The following is a 17,246-nucleotide window of genomic DNA, read 5'->3' as shown; positions in this document are numbered from 1 at the left end:
AAACTGGTTACCAGTAAACTGTACCTTGAGATTGGTATTCCCGAAACAGACCTTTCAGTTAGTATTACACCATCAAGTTCTAGGTATCTGGAATGTGGAATGGCTCACTATGACTTCACCAAACAAACTACACATGATAATGGAGACTACAACTCTGTTAAGGTCCTCTGTACAGACCTCTCACAAGGGCCCTACCATCCTTTGCTGGCCTTGCATCAGATGTACTTGGCTGACTCGTGGTCATCTCCTTCATAGTGAAGATCCACCCCACTGTCATTGTGGCTCTTAGGGGATGTTTCCAGAATGGAATCCTCCAGGCTGTGGCTAAGCCATGTCTCCGCAGTATCCTTTCTTTCAGGAGTGATCGTTCTGCAAGATTCGCAGGAGAGCTTCTGTAAAGTTTGGAAGGTAGGAGATGAGATACTGGCAGAAGTAAAGCTGTGAGACCAGGTGTGAGTCGTGCTTTGGTAGCTCAGATGGTAGAGCACTTGCCCGCGAAAGGCAAAGGTCCCAAGTTCGAGTCTCGGTTGGGCACACAGTTTTAATCTGCTAGGAAGTTTCGTATCAGTCCACACTCCGCTGCAGAGTGAAAAATCTCATTCCCTGACTCACTACCCCTGGTGTTAGGAGGCGATGCATTAGTGGCTGACTCAGTTGTAATGATTCATGAAGGGGCTTTTACCACTCTCTGTAATGGAGGCTTCACTTAACCTTATCGGCCCATTGAGAGGTCGCAGAACACTCTGTTGCATCCTCTGCCCAAACTGCCTGTGGCAGTCTGGGTTCAGTGGTCCAGACCAGTCCGCACCCTACCTGCTATTTTACTCTTCTCTCCCCCCTCCCCCCCTCCCCCCTCCCTCTTTCGTGGCCTGTGAGGCTTGTGCATCTTTCATCTCACTGTGCTGTTCTTGACCTGTTCATTCTATTGGTCTTTCCAAGGCAGCCCCTGAGTGGTGGAACTCTGTTAAGGGAGGATGGAGGGGGAGGTGATGCTACACTATGCTATGTATGTCCCCTCATTGCACTCTGCTTGTAGGGATTTCTGGCTGCTCCCTAGATGGGACACCTTGCCTGCCTGTCTTCCTCTATCTCACTTTCTTCTTTTTGTCCCTTATCTCACCTTCATTGACCTTTCGTAGACCTTGGGATTTTCTTCCCCTGTGTTTTGTGCGGTAGGCTGTCTCTGTTCTAGACTCATGTAGACTTGTTTGTTTGAGGAAAAAGGGACTGATGACCTTGTAGTTTGGTCCCTTTAATCATACAACCAACCAACTATGAACTGACCTCTCGATCATGTCCCATAAATGTTCAGTGGGATTCATGTCGGGTGATTTGAGTGGCCAAATCATTTGCTCTAATTGGCCAGAATGTTCTCCAAACCAATCATGAACAGTTGTGGCCCAGTTGTCATCCATAAGAATTCCATCGTTGGTTGGAAACATGAGGTTCATTAAAGGCTGAAAATAGTCTCCAAGAAGCCAAAAATAACAATTTCAAGTCAGTGATCGAGGTGAACACAGTGTACACCATTATGGAGCCACCACCAGCTTACATAATGCCTTGTTGACAACCTGGATCCACAGCTTCATGGGGTCTGCACCACACTCGAACCGCACCATCAGCTTTTACCAACTGAAAGCGGGCCTCATATTACCAGTCGACAGCTTAGCAGTTGTCTAGGGTCCAACAATATGGTCACGAGCCCAGGAGAGGTGCTGGAGACTGTCGTTCTGTTAGCCGAGGCACTTGCATTAGTCATCTTCTGCCGTAGACCATTAACACCAAATTTTTCCACACTGTCCTAAGGGATACATTTGTAGTACATCCCATATTGATTTCTGCAGTTATTTCACACAGTGTCACTTATCTGTTGGCACTGACAACTGTATTCAATGCTGGTGCTGTTGGTCATTAAGTGAAGGCTGTCAGCCACTGCTTTGTCTGTCATGAGAGGTAATGCCTGAAATTTGGTATTTTTGCCACACACTTGACAATGTGGATATAGGAATATTGAATTCCCTAACAATCTCCAAAATGGAATGTCCTGTGCGTCTAGCCCCAACTATGGTACCACTCCCAAAGTCCGTTAATTCGTGTTGTGTGCCCGAAATCCCATCAGAACTATTTTCACATGAATCACCTGAGTACAGATGACAGATATGCCAGTTCATTGTCCTTTTATACCTTGGCTAAGCAATGTTACTGTTGAATTTGTGCATTTTGCTATCCTGTGACACTTGTCACTTCAGAGAGGTGATAATTACTGGACTTGATGAGAAGGAAACACTGATTGTTGGGGATTGCACCTGATGAAATTTGAAAATCTGAGTGCTTAATATGGAATACAGAGATTACTGCCAAAACAAAATACATGAGTTAATGAGAGCAAAAAACTAAGTGCATTGCATGTGATAGAAGTGGGAAGAGGATGGCCAGAAATAGACAGGTCAGAAAATGAAAGATGTAGAAAACTAATGGAGTGAGAAAAGGAATATTTTCTGTGCAGAAATGTTGAGACCTAAGAAATGGATGTAAATCAAGGCCATATGGTTGGGAGAATTGAGGACAAGTTGTATTACCGGTTCACACCTACAGAGTTCTGAGAAACTGGTGTCTGGGGGAAGAATCCAGATGGCATGTGTGGTGAAACAGACACAAAGATCACAACTGTCAGGTTGTAGTGCATGCCCTGCAACATGATATTGTGTGTTGCTATTATACACCCTTTGCCTGTGCCCACTCATCTTAACTGATAACTTGGTCATAGTCACGCCGATGTTAAAGACTGAACAGTGTTTTCCATAACAGCTGGTATACGACGTGTCATTTCAAAGCTTGTTTTCCTTTTCATAATATATATTTTGCCAATTATAGGGCTGGTGTAGGTGGTGGTAGGGGGGTGCATAGGGCAACTCTTACAGTGGGGATGGCAACAAGAGCAGGAGCCGTAGGGAGGGAGATTGATTCAGAAGGAGCATAAGGTCTGATAAAGATATTGCAGAGATTGGGACATTGATGAAGAGCTATTACAGGAATGGTCAGCAAAATCTCAGACAGAATGGACCTTATTTCAGGGCATGATTTTAGGAAGTCATGGCCTTGTTGAAGTAGCAGATTAATAAATTCAAGTGACAAGTGGTGTACTGTTAAGCTGTTTTTTGGAGAGATCAGCAGTACTCGTAGTGAGGCTGACCTGTTAAAATTCCTGGAATCTCTAAATATATTCCCCCAATTAAATTTCACATGTTCCTATTCTGAATCCCATGCTGCTTTCCTTGGTGTTGATCTTGTTCTCACCAAAGGTCAGCTACACACTTCTTCCCAAAATAAACCAACAAACAAACATCAACAATTATATTTTGTCTGCTGCCATCCTTTCCGTATCAAACATTCCCTCCCATACGGCCTTGGCATTCAAGGCAACTGCATTTATTCGGATGCAGACTCTTTGCAGCAGTACACCACCATCCTTACCTCAGTCTTCCCTGGCTGTTATTATCCCACCAGCTTACTTCAAAAGCAGATTTCTGGGCCATCACATCCAATCCTACTACTGCTGATCCCTCCAAAAAACAGCTTATGAGTACACCACTAGTCACTTGAATATATCAATCAGCTACTTCGACAAGGCCATGACTTCCTAAATCATGCCCTGAAATGAGGTCTATTACATCTGAGATTTTGCCGACCACACTTAGAATAGCTTTTTGTCAACGTCCCAATCTCTGCAATACCCTTACCAGACCTTATGTCCCTTCTGAACCCATCTCCCCACCCTATGGCTCCTACTCCTGCAACCATCCCCAATGCAAGACTTGCCCTACGCACCCTCCTACCACCACCTATATGAGCCGTGTAAGTGGGAAAGTTTATACTATCAAAGGGGAGCAACCTGTGAAATGACACATCATCTACAATCTTTTATGTAAACACTGTTTTGCCTTTTACATCGGCATGACTACCACTAAGTTAATGTTAAGATGAATGGGCATAGGCAGATGGTATGTACTAGCAACACACAATATCCTATTACAGAGAATGCATGCACTATAACCTGACAGTAATGACTTCAGTGCCTGTTTCATCATGCATGGCATCTGTGTTCTTGCCCCAGACACCAGTTTCTCAGAACTATGCTTGTGGGAACTGGTGCTACAATGTGGTCTTCGTTTTCGCTACCCGTCTGGTCTTAATTTATTTTGATTTCTCCTGTCTCAGCATTTCTTCACAGAAATTATTGCTTTCTTCACACTCTTAGTTTTCTACAACTTTCATTTTCTGACCAGTGTGTACCTATGATCGGGGATTGCATACCAGATTACTATGTACAATGAATGGAAATTAACAATTTTCACTATTAATTAAATGCCAGTTGGACTACATCATTGTTTCCAGGCCCAACAAAAGTGTTGCAATAAAATACTTGTTCAGCCTTATGCCGTCTGCTGGCAAGTAGCTGGTTTTATAGTTCAAAGAATAGTAGCTCCACTTGCAAAAACCTGTATGCAGACATGCTGAGTTTATTACACCAAGGAAGCAGCTGTGGGCGAATTGGGTCACTATATTGGAGAATACATTGTCACAATTAGTTTTGAGATATGAACTAAAAGTACTCAACATATTCTAATGCACTCATTACATAAATACAACCCAGAACTGACTATAACTGCTGGCCGGAGTGGCCGTGCGGTTCTAGGTGCTACAGTCTGGAACCGGGCGACCGCTATGGACGCAGGTTCAAATCCTGTCTCAGGTATGGATGTGTGTGATGTCCTTAGGTTAGTTAGGTTTAACTAGTTCTAAGTTCTAGGTGACTGATGACCTCAGAAGTTAAGTCGCATAGTGCTCAGAGTCATTTGAATCATTTGACTACAACTTTTCAATGTGATGAAATGCAAATACACATCGAATTTCGTTGCTGCTGAGATTAAAGCCAGTATTATTAGGGTGGTAACACTTGTTGCAGACAGTGCGATTCCTTGATATCCATGTTATGGGTTGGCAACTGTGTTATTGCGGATATATATTACTTTTCATTTTGTTCGTTGCTGCTGTTGAGTGAGTTTCATTTTGTGGTTCTCTTCTTTTTTCCACAGATGTGCCCAAAGAGCCATCCCTTGTCCTAATTCTAAAATGGGGTGGTGAATTGACACCGGCTGGTAGAATACAAGCCGAAGAGCTGGGAAGGATCTTCCGCTGCATGTATCCAGGAGGACAAGGTAGACATCTGAGTGGTTCGTATCTCCAGATACCCTCATGAATGGTAGCAGTTGTTATTAACTTCAAAGTCTAACCATGGAGGGTGGTGTATGATTAGGCGCTTTATTTTTATTGTTGTTAGATAGTAATTTTCTTTCAATTTATGTTCATAACCATATTTTTCATTTTCTTTATTTTGAATATTTTCTAAATTACTAATCATTTGTAGTAATGAAATTTTATTTTAAAAAAATAGCTTTATGCTATAGATAGTGAGAATTATTCTGACATGTTTCGTGCTACTAAAATATGTTTAATCTGGCCACAAAAATGAACTATTGAAGCTGGCTGTTATTGCCACTTGATTTTGAATAAAGCTATTGTGGTAATAAGAACACAAATTGTGATCACAAGTATTGACAAAACATCACTTTAGTGTTCTTAATTTCTCAAGTTGCTTTATATTTTTTGGTCAGATTCTGTATTTTTTTGTTAGAATTTTGCTTTGAACTGATAGATTAGATTTGATTTGGATGTATGGAGCATTAAAAGATGGAACTGTAGCAAATATCACTAAAGCTATGCATGTCCTGTGTTTGGCATATGACAAGGCTGGAGAATATAGTTATTTTAACAGTGTCTACAAGACATGAACATTGACTCATTTTACTGATATTCAGAAGTTATACCCATGAAGAATTGTTACTATATCATGACAGCTAGATCAATAATGCGAGTTACTGTTGTGCCGCCCATATCAGGAGGTGCTCCAGTTGAAATTCATTTGATACTTAAATAGAATTTACCACATCATTTCTTTTTTATGACTAACGAAGTGGTCTCAAATTCATGTCATTTGTTATGCTGTTTGAGGCTTTCCCAGTGCTGCATGTGCTTGATAGGTTACCAGGAATTACGCTGGATAATATTGTAAATACCACACAATATTTCAGTGAGACAACTGCCCACCATCTTCAGGTGCTACTGTCGCATCACTGAGACGCTCGCCAATTTATATGTTGGCTCTCTAGAACAGCGCAGGCACCAATGGGGGCATAACTTCATCGAAGACCAATCGTAGATGGCGTCGAATACCAGAGCCCTGTGCTGGAGAAACGGGTCACGGTCTGTGGAAGTGCGCCGCGGCGTGGGAAAATTAAGCCGGGAGCGACGGACCCTGTTGGCGTGTGTGAGGTATTGGCACGCAATTTAAGCATCTGCACTAAGGTTTTTCATTTGCGTTGACTCAGTGCAGTTGCTGATCTGTGGCTGACGATTCCTTAGTGCTGCCAAGACTGGCTCCCAGGCTTTGCTCAAGTGAAACCCCATGTCTCTGTTTATTACGTCACTGCTTATACGTATTTCGACCGACTCTTTGATGATGGAGTCCCAGTATGTGGAAGCATACAAGAGGATCTTGGTTTCTTCATAGTTCATGCCATGTCCCATGTCAGGGAAGTGTTCAGCAACTGCAGATTTCTCTGACTGACCCAATCTTGTGTGACGTTTATGTTTGTCGCATCTGTCTTTAACGATATGACACGTCTGGTCAAAGACTTCCCACAGTGGCACGGGATTTTATATATTCCTGGTCTCCTCAGGCCAAGGTTGTTAAAAACTGCTGGAAGCCAGCCTTGGTGGCACTAAGGAATCGTCAGCCGCAGATTAGAAACTGCACTGAGTCAACACAGATGGGAAACCGTAGTGCAGATGCTTAAATTGCGCGCCAACACCTCGTGCGTGCGAACGCGGACCATTGTTCCCGACTGAATTTTCCCATGCCGTGGCACGCTTTCACAGATCATGACCTGTTTCTCCAGCAGAGTGCTCTGGTATTCGACACCATTTTACAATATTATCTGGTGTAATTCCTGGAAACCTGTCAAGCATGTCCTCTGTTGTCGTGCAACTGAAAACTACACTGCAACAAAATTTTCTTCTCTTACTTACAAAATGTGCACACTTTGTTCTTATTCTGTGAGACTGTAAATTAGGGTATTTTGTTTCTAGCTTGTTTGCCTTTAGAAACACTAATACCCATATGATGATGATATTAAGGGGGAAAAAAGACTGCATTTACGGTATTTATCCAAGCATAAAACAGACCTGAAATTAAGATAACCCCCAAATTGCAGATGTGCTTCAGTAACACAGGCATAAAATGAAATTTGGTGGGGGGGGGGGGGGGGGGAGAGGAGGGGAGGAGGGGAGGAGGGGTTTATGCCTTGAGGCTGAACAGTTTGAATCTAATCTTGAGGTAGAGATGAAATGCTTGATTATGCAATCATTTTGAAGGAATCAGTTGTAAAGAACTAAGTGGATTTGTCGCAACAGGCTACCAGTTAGTACTACAAACATGGGTTAAGCATTATGCCTTAATTAAAGGAGAGAAAAACCAGTCATGTGTGCTTGTGATTGATGAAGTCTTAAATATGGTTAGATGTAAAATAGAAGTATGTGACATACACTTTTGAGTACATTTATGCGAGAGTCAGTAAGGAATGAATGTAAGTTTATTAGGGTTTAACGTTCCATTGAGGATGAGGTCGCTGAAAACAGAGTGCATTCTTAGATCAGGTTAGGCCCTGGGAAGAAAATTGGCAACATCCTTTTCAAAGGAACTGTCCTACCAATTGCCTTAATCAGGAAAACACAGAAAACCTAAATGTTAAATGTGAGTGGCCAGATGTAACTTCAGTGCCCATTCTTCCTCAATATCCAGTAGCACTGCCAGTCAGTATTGGTCATAAAAGGCAGTCTCATTTCATTAGTGTCAGTTTTAGGTTAATTCTTGGACATATAACATGATTTAATGGGCAATTCACTATTTTAGATATTTATTGACACTGACTCATTGGCTGAAATAGAAAGTTCTGCAGTTTGATTCATTTATCTGTCATTTATCAGATACTGAAAAGTGTTTGTTACTGTGAAAAATTCTGAGTAGCTCCACAGATTGGAGTCTGTGTTAAACTGTAGAGACCCCTATAACTAGCTGGGTAACTCAGTTGAAAGGTTGGAGGAACGTTAAGGGTGCACTATCTCTGATAGGACAGTGCCTAGTAAAGCACTGTGGTATGCAAAACAACCTTCAGGTTTATAACAACAAAACCATTACTTAGATTTTACTACTAAAAATTAAATTAAATTACTGAAAAAGTGATTGACGTATGTTAGTAGTATGTGAACTTATAATACAGCACAAAGTTCAGTACACTAACAGTAGACTTCTATCAAAAGAAAGAAAACTGAGTAGTCAGGGTTATTAAATTCATGACAAATTGTAGCAAAATTTCTTCTTTTGTAACACTTTTTTTTTAAAAAAAAAGTAGTAGTTTCATGCCAGAGATTGTTGAGAAAAAATTAACACATGATTAAGGTGCCTCCATTTGTATAGTATTATGTGTAGATTTAATTCTGCTTGTTTCTATTGTTGGCAAGAACAAAAGATAGAACTGTAAATAGGGACAAGTGTCACTTCAATAATCCTGTGGTATGAGTAAGCTTTGTTATGCATGTAGGAGTAAAATAGTAACATTCTAGACCAGTATAAAATGTCTCCTCAGTTGAAGCAGACCAAATAATTTTATAGCAAAATATTATCTAGAATGTAGCAACCAGTCATGGGAATGTGATTTATTTGTCTTGTTGCAAATTGATTTCGACTGATATCAGTCATCATTGGTGCATTTTTCTAACCAATACATGCCATAAGTAGAAGTACTGTCGTTGGCAGATTTCTATGTGCGGGTGCCAGCACATAGCATACCCCTCGCAAATGGTGAATAGAACCAAGCATTCCAGCCAGCTTGACATCCCCATCCAACTGACAGATCATTATCAAAAGTGTTACATGCCCTCACTTCATCAGACACTGTTTAGAGGTTTGTTATTTTAACCACGACATTGGTGAAAGGTCTGGTGATGAGGAACATTACCTCACCACCTCTCCTCTGCTTGCCGGCCAAATACTGGCAGTGAAAATTTCCTCCACTGCCAGGATTCGAACCAGCTTACCCCCAGGTTAAGCACCACCATACAAGCATGCATTAGCGAACTCGGCCTTGGAAGTGGGTTTGAGAATGTGGTTATGTTTACATTTTAACTTCTTTTACTGACAACTGGTACCACATTGCCTTTTGTGCCCCAAGGTAAGTCATGTATTTGTAAAAAGTTTTGCCCAAACGTTTTGCAAGTAGTGATATGCATGAAAATTAGGAGTAGCATAATAAATTATAGTCATTTAGAAAGCCCAACAAAGAGTAGTAGATGGTAGCAGAAGCCTGAATGTTTTCTAGTTTCATTGATATTTCAAATGTCACCAAGTCCATAGCTGATTAAACAAATTGCATTAACCCCAAGTTAGAACTCAGAAACAGAGACAATGAGGAACATAAAAATAGTACCTACATATCAGCAACATCAGTGTGACTTAAATGGAGCACCTAAGTACTATTTGTGAATAGTTATTTTCTTCCTCACTCTTTCATATTTATGGATGTTAGAACCAAATGGAGTAATATGTTTTGCAATTTTTGGGCTAAAAATACAATATGATGCACTTTTATTTTAATATTAACCGTATTTGGGGAAAAAACTGGAACTAAGTTCAATATTGAAAGAAAAAGATGTATTATTTTCAAGTCAATGAAAACCTTTTTTAACTGCAATCGGGCACACCTATGTATAAAGTGTGCCAACCACAAATAGTGCTGTCTTGTACCATTCCATTGCTGTTTAACAATTGTGCTCCAGTACCTATTCCATCATTATTGCTTCAGCTAACACAATGATAAGTTGTGTTGTCATATGCCCAACTGAGCAGCACTACTATGAAATAAACAGTGAGCTAGGTGAGAAAAAATTTATGATCCGTGCAAGAAAATGCCTCAGATTCTGAGCTATCGGCATAATGCCACAGTGAGGCAGCTACCTATGAAATAATTTTTAATCAAATAAGTGTTTGGCTGGAACCTGATGTAACTACACTGTTTAATACTTCAGGTGGGTCGTTACTGTGAGGTAATATTTGTACGCAGCAACAGTGATATACTGAAAGTTTATTTTATTATTATTTAAATAAACAATGAGTTAGCTGAATATATTATCAGTTTATTTTATCTTTGTGTATTTAAACTAAGATTAAACTTTGATTTTGGTAGGACATCTTTACCTTGGTAACATACAGATAGCTAGTCTTTACATGTGTAAAAAGTACATTGCATGCCCGCTCGTGTTACAAAAATCGGCACGCCCACTTGAGTGTTAATATACCATATTGAACACTTGGTAATACTTGAATGTTGATTCATGAATGCAAGAGATATTGTGGCCCAATCGTAATTGGGTAGGATGGTTACTACTAGGGCAACATGTGACTGTAGGACTGTATGCAATAACAGGTAGTCACACAGCTGACTGTGCTTTTGCGCTAAAGAATGTGGTGTTATCATCCATCTTCCAATAGATAACAAGAGTTAAACCTGTCAAGGACAGGAAGACCATAAAATATTCTTGATGTGGGATTCCATGGGGAACCATGTGCTCAATGACTGCAATATTAGTGTTGTAAACAAAAGAATTGGAAGCAGGGATTGTAAGAGGTATGAAATAATTTATTACAGCAAACTGATTACAGTCACTGTGTGACCACCTTCAGTATTAAAAAAGTGTAAGACATAAAATCAGACATGAAGCCCATGTTATAAAACATAAGCATACATCACATGGTGCAGATTACAATTATGGTGTTCAGTACATACCAAATATTAAGGTCTTGATTACTTGTGCAAGAAAAGCACATATTACAACTTCAACGTAGTTCAGTGCAGAACATGTTAGCTAACAACAAATTGTGAACTGAGCTTGTACCTTACAATCATATGCAGCAAAGCTTGGTACATGATGTAGTCATCACTGTGCCCTCTTTATTCAGATAACACACGGATATAGTTTATTAAAATTGGGGACCAAGATTTTGTACAAAGGAACAGTAAAAATGAATTAAAAATTAAGAACACCGTCTTTGTAACATTAGAAATAAGGAATATTAATAATGTAAAAATGCAGCAGCAAGAGAAATTGCACCCTTTGATGTACCATTCATAGAATCATCAACAGGCATTAACAAAATTAACATGACTTTAGTTCAGTTAATAAATGAAGAAATCCAACAAGTAATAAGTTTGCACAGCACCATTTTACATTAATATCCATTTCTGTTTTTGCTTCACCTATAAATGGCAATTCCCAAACCAGTGAGTGACTTCAGCATGCTTCATAGAAAAAAATATCAAAAATGTCCATAGTTATAAATAACAAACTCATTGTATAGTTTGAAATTACGAGACATGTAGAACAAGATACAAACAAATATTATTAGAGGAGAAGCTTAACAGATTGATAATAACATTTATACTCATATTGTACTATATAAGGGCTCACTTTAATATGTTAATCATCCTATTGATGGACTGGTGGATGTGTCATTTTTCTCAAAGGAGTCAGATAGCATTCGAAGTATTCCCAAAAATACTAACCAGTAACATATATGAATTTAATTTTCTTCACAAATCGGACGTATGTAAGTTACAACGTTCTGAGTGCAATACTTTTTATATGGAACAGACAGGGAGGAGGCGGGAAGTGAGATTTTGTGAGTATGTGGCATTAGGTAGGAGAGATATAGCTGACATGTCCAGTTCTGCAGCACACTGGGTTAATGCGGGTCATACTCCTCTGGATCTTACCTACAACTTAAATTGCTGCATAGAGGAGAAAATGGCAGATATCTCGATCTCCTGGAGGAGACTGGGATATTCTGTAATCCAAAATCTCCCAGTTACATCTTGCTTAATAAGCAGACAGCAATGAAGATACCCCATTTTTGGGAATAGTTTGAATTATATAAGACTCCATTGACAAAAATAAGACATCCACCAATCAGTCAAAAGGTCAATTAACATCTTGAAGCATTCAATCTGTTTAAGCTTCTTTTCTAGTAATTTTTGTTGGTATCTTGTTGTACATGTTTAATAACATCAAACTGTGTGATGACTTTGTTATGTATAATTATGGAAATTTGTAGTATTCTTTTTATGAAGTGTGCTGCAGTCACTTGCTGCACATGTTTGGTTTAAAAGTTGTAATTTGCAGCTGAAGCAAAAACAAACATGAATATTAATGTAAAATGGCAGTGTGCAAAATAAATATTTGTTGAATTTCTTCAATGATTGATTGAACTAAAGTCATATAAACTTTGTTAATGCCTGTTGATGGTTTTTTGATTAATATGTCTAAGAGTGCAGTTCCCCTTATTGATGTATTTTTTCATTATTCGTATTTCTTATTTCTCATGTTACAAAGATGATGATCTTAATTTTTAATTCATTTTCACTATTCCTTGGTCCCCTTTTTTAATAAACTATATCTCATGTATTGTGTTATTTGAATGAAGGGGGCACTGTGATGCCCACATCACATACCAAGCTTTGCTGCATGTGATCCTAAGGTGCAAGCTCAGTTCACAATTTGTTAGCTACAATGTTCTTCTGCATTGAACCATGTTGAAGTTGTAATATGTGCTTTTATTACACGAGTCTTCAAGACTTTAATATTTGGTATTTACTATACATCATAATTGTAATCTACTTGAGGTGAAGTACACCTGTATTTTATAATATGGTCTTCACATCTGATTTTATATGTCACACTTTTTTTTAGAACTGAAGGCTGTCACGCAATGACTGAAATCCATTTGATGTAATAAATGATTTCAAACCTTGTGTGACCAATGCTGTCAGATTTGTTGTTTTCCACATAATATTGACATTTTAACATTGTGTGTTGCTGTCTGTTGATGTCTACTCCATTTACATACACATTACTTGAGAAAATGACTATTTACTCACAGTATGTTGAAGGTCTCTGTAGGGGTGACAGAGTTCTGTGGCAGAGGTAGATGGGCAGAAGTAATCATAGACAGTTGAGACCTTTAGTATAGAAGACTCGTAGTCACAGACCATGGTGCATGATGGGAAGAAGACAGCAATCGCTATATCTGACTCAGTAGGCAGTGGGATGATTTTGTGATGCTTGCATTCGAGGGCAGCTGGCAGGCTCCTCTGCAGATGATGCAGTTTGGCCAAGCTGGGCCAAAGGCACCTGGCTGGTGAACAACTCAGGCATGTGGTGGTGGAGGCATTTGGGTGTGAACTGTGGATCTGCATGTGGCTGGTGGTGTCTGATGCTGGTGGATCCCCAGTGTCTCAGTGTCAGGAGGGGGCTCAATTCGGCTCTCAGTCCATCATTAGTGCTCTGGACCATCAGGCAGGTGGACCTGTCAGGGTGATGTTTGAACAATGGCAGCACCATGAAAAAGGTTCACATCAGTGGACAATGTCAACAGTTTCGCAGATATTGAATATTTGTGTGTGGCAGGACAAGATGGTTGTTAAATGGCCGCCCGAGGTATCATGTATGCCATTTGTTGCAATTCCACCAAAACTTCCCTGGTCATTGACTGGACAGCTGCATTGTGGCATCTAGGTGGGCAATGTTGTGAAACACTACACCGGTGGGCTACAGGAGGTAGTAAAAATACAACAATCGGCCCTTGCCTCAGTTTGTGCTACACTATTCCCCTCTTAGAATGACTTGGACCTTCAAATTCTTTGCTGTGGGTGGATGTGAAACTAATAATCTTTTTAAACAGTTCATTCTAGACACATTCTGTTGAGTCTTTTACAGTAGTTCAGTCACAACTTTATAAAATGTAAGCTGCTTCTTCATTAGTGCCGCCACTGTTCGTATAGGCCTTCAGGTTGAAGGATAATAGTGGCAGGATGCTGTGCTTGAGTTAGCAATAGACAGCACCTATTATCAACAAGATTAAGAGTGCAGCTGACATGGAAGTTTCTAACACAATGAATCTGTGCTGATGTCTGTTGCGGTACTGCCTTATGTGCTCAAGTAATTATTATATTGAAATCTGACCATCTTGGACAGCTAACTTTTGGTCCAGAGAGGCAAGAAGCATTGAATCCTGGCTGATATTCAGGTAGTCAGATTTTCTCATAGTAAAATTTTCAAAGGGAGGTTGGGTAGGCACAGTAGTGAATGGATGGTTTTTAAGGATGTGGTTCCAGTAATGGTGGCCTGGAACAACAAACAGCAGAACTCAAATCAGAGACTAAAGTCAGAAAATAAACTCCTCTCACTTTCATTTGCAGCGGTTGTGGCTGCCAGTCCGATTGCAAAACCTAAAAGATAAGTACAAGAACGCATTCAACAAACAAAAGCTGAACAGTCCAGCAAACTTTTCTTAAAATCAGAAACCAACCAAGATGTGAGAACGTTAGAGAAACCACCACTAAAACAATTAACCCCAAGCAAGACAAATTAAAAATAAAATCAATCAGGTCAACAGCAAATAATGTAATAATTGAAACAGAATCACAAGTAAACAAGAGAAAGATAATAGAAAAAACAGCACAGATTAAGGACATTAGGTGTGAAGAATCCAAGGAGTTGAGATCTCTGCTGGCAGTGCACCATTTCTAAACATGTTTAACTGACCATGAATTCTTAGACGAACTCTACGAAATAAACTGGAGTGAACACATTACTAAAGACGAGTTTCTTAGTGAGGTTAAAATAAAATTTAAAAGAGGGCCAAAGGACAGTAAAAATATTTTAAAAGTGACACCAAGAGTATGTTTACTTCTCCTTCAAAAAGAAAGGGTTTTTATTGAATTTGAATCTTTGTATATCAGTGGCTGTGTTGCTGTACAAAAATGTTTTAACTGCTGGGGCTTCAGTCACCCAGTATATGGGAGATGTGCAACATCAGGACACAAAAAGTCAAAATGCAGGCAGGAGAATCCTGTAGGCTGTATACCATACAAACACAGAAACAGAACATGCGATAAGGCAAGGGGGCCAGACTGTCCTACATATAAATAGCTCTATGAAAGACAAATAGAGTGCACCAAGTACGATGTTCTGGGCAACGTCCATTAATGAAGAGTGCTACCATAACAAAATTTAGAGGCTAACCTATAGCTTAGCAGACTAGGAAACAAGGATATATTTCAAACAGCTCTTCGCCATGTAATACAAACGAAGCACAAAAACCAAGATATAATCTGCTTCCCAACTACAGAACAAATTGACAGGATGATCCTAAGAGTTGAAAATCTGCCAACGAACCCCAACGAACTATGTAAGCTTTTAGGGGAGGCACATGTGTGAAGGGAGAGGGCCTAGACATAAGGAAAGTTTACAAAGACTTCGTGAGAGCACATGGATGTGTGTTTCTGTATTTTAAAGAAACCACACCCAAGTGTGTTTCTTTCATTAGATATCCCTAATGAAGGTAATACAACTAAACTGCCAGGGCAGTACCCTAGTAAACGTGGAACTAGGTGGGCTCATAGAGGAAACAAAAGCAGACATCATCTCCATTCAGGAACCTTCTCGGTGAGGCGGAAGGATTTCAGGGCTCCCCTTACATTACATCACTATAGCAGGTACACTAAACACAAAAGCTGCGATAATAGTAGTTAGTAAAAACCTGATAGTAACACAGATCATCCAGTTTTACTCTGAACACATAGCCACAGCAGAAATAAGATGAAAAGGATGTATGGTTCATGTCGTCTATTTACCCTCAGTACTCGTTTGGTATAGAACTTTTCGTAGACAAAATTAAAAGACATTGCACAACACTGGTAAAAGAAAAGACTGCACATTCTAACCGATATACATGTGAAACCCCCCTTATGGAACTCATATAGAATTGACAGCAGAGGACAACTAGTGGTTGACGTGGTGAGTTGACATGCTGAATGAATGCAACCTCTTCATACTGAATAGGGAGGGTCAGCGACCTACCTACCACAGACACACTGACAGTGTAAGTAACATAGAACTTTCCTTTGGAAGTATTCAGTTTTACTTGTTACCACTTCCCACACACTCATACAAGTGTTTGTCCATGCAGAACACTTGGAGCTGCAAGACCCTCTGACCATATGTACTAGTTTTGTATGATATGCAGTGACTCACTCAGCTTGGCATTGAAGCAATCCTGATGCAGAAAGTAGTGTTGGAGACTTCCTGTCAGGTGCAATCAGTAGTATGTCATGCACTCTCAATCGTACAAACTTCTTCAGAGCCCCACACATTAACAGGTAGGAGTCAATGACATAGCACTAGAACTGACTCCCTCTGCACATAAGGGATATTTGTACCTGAACATGTAATGGGGCTCCATCCTGGATGATGTCAACATTGCCTGTATGATAATACAAGGGTAAGGATCTGTCCACTGATGTTGCTACCTATTCTGGGGTGCCGATAGTGCTTCCTGAATCGTCCATAATCCTTTGAGAAACAGCCCTGGTCATAAGAGTGCTGGGATCAAGCTTCTCACAGATAGCTTGAATGAATGCTTCCTGCAGTTTGGTAGCTCAGTTCAGGCATCAGTGATAGTCTGCAATAGTCCAAATCAGGCTAGCTCTGGTCAGCTGGGTGTCAGTAACATCCGGGTGTGCCCTAACAGTGCCCAAGTCTTAGTTTACCAGCCATTGTCTCCTGGATGTGAGACATTAACACGATGCCCATAGTATGAAGGTGATGAATATTGTTTACTACATCTTTCTCCACACTTGATGTGTGGTATGAAAACTCTGTGGTTCTTTGATTGTTCTCTAAATCAGTCTGTACTTTTCTAAAAATCTAGTTCTCTTTTCCTCGGTTATCTGCATCACCTGCACCAAAGACTGTTTCCAAAATCTGCCCCCTTGCATTTCTCTTCGGTTGATGCCAGACTTACAGTAAAAGTCCTGTAATTGAGGGATTTGCATCTGAAGACATTCAAATCATTCATGAGTGGACTGTAATAGCTGATATTCTATTTAAGAGTCGTTCAGCACCAATATGCCCCAAACAGTAAGATGCAGCTTCTCAAAAGTATCATCAAAGTGCTCTATTTCCTTTTTCACTGCCCGAGCATTGTAGTCCATCCTTAATGTCCAACAATGCTC

General features: G+C 40.0%; 1 protein-coding gene across 19 annotated transcripts in view; it reads left to right on the top strand.

Annotated features, from left to right (window-relative positions):
- Window positions 1-17,246, top strand: part of LOC126297424 (inositol hexakisphosphate and diphosphoinositol-pentakisphosphate kinase) — a 507,792-nt gene that overhangs the window by 282,534 nt on the left and 208,012 nt on the right. For 13 of the 19 annotated variants that reach the window (XM_049988227.1, XM_049988232.1, XM_049988234.1 and 10 more), the window contains one exon: window positions 5,097-5,234. In XM_049988227.1, coding sequence (XP_049844184.1) covers window positions 5,097-5,234 — 138 coding nt within the window. The remainder of the gene's footprint in view (window positions 1-5,096; window positions 5,235-17,246) is intronic. The other 6 variants (XM_049988233.1, XM_049988228.1, XM_049988235.1 and 3 more) reach the window with 1 other exon arrangement.

The sequence above is a fragment of the Schistocerca gregaria genome, chromosome X, assembly GCF_023897955.1.
Source record: "Schistocerca gregaria isolate iqSchGreg1 chromosome X, iqSchGreg1.2, whole genome shotgun sequence".
Classification (NCBI taxonomy): Eukaryota; Metazoa; Arthropoda; class Insecta; order Orthoptera; family Acrididae; genus Schistocerca; species Schistocerca gregaria.
The sequence above is the reverse complement of the archived record's forward strand: the minus strand, read 5'-3'. Positions and strand labels throughout refer to the sequence as shown.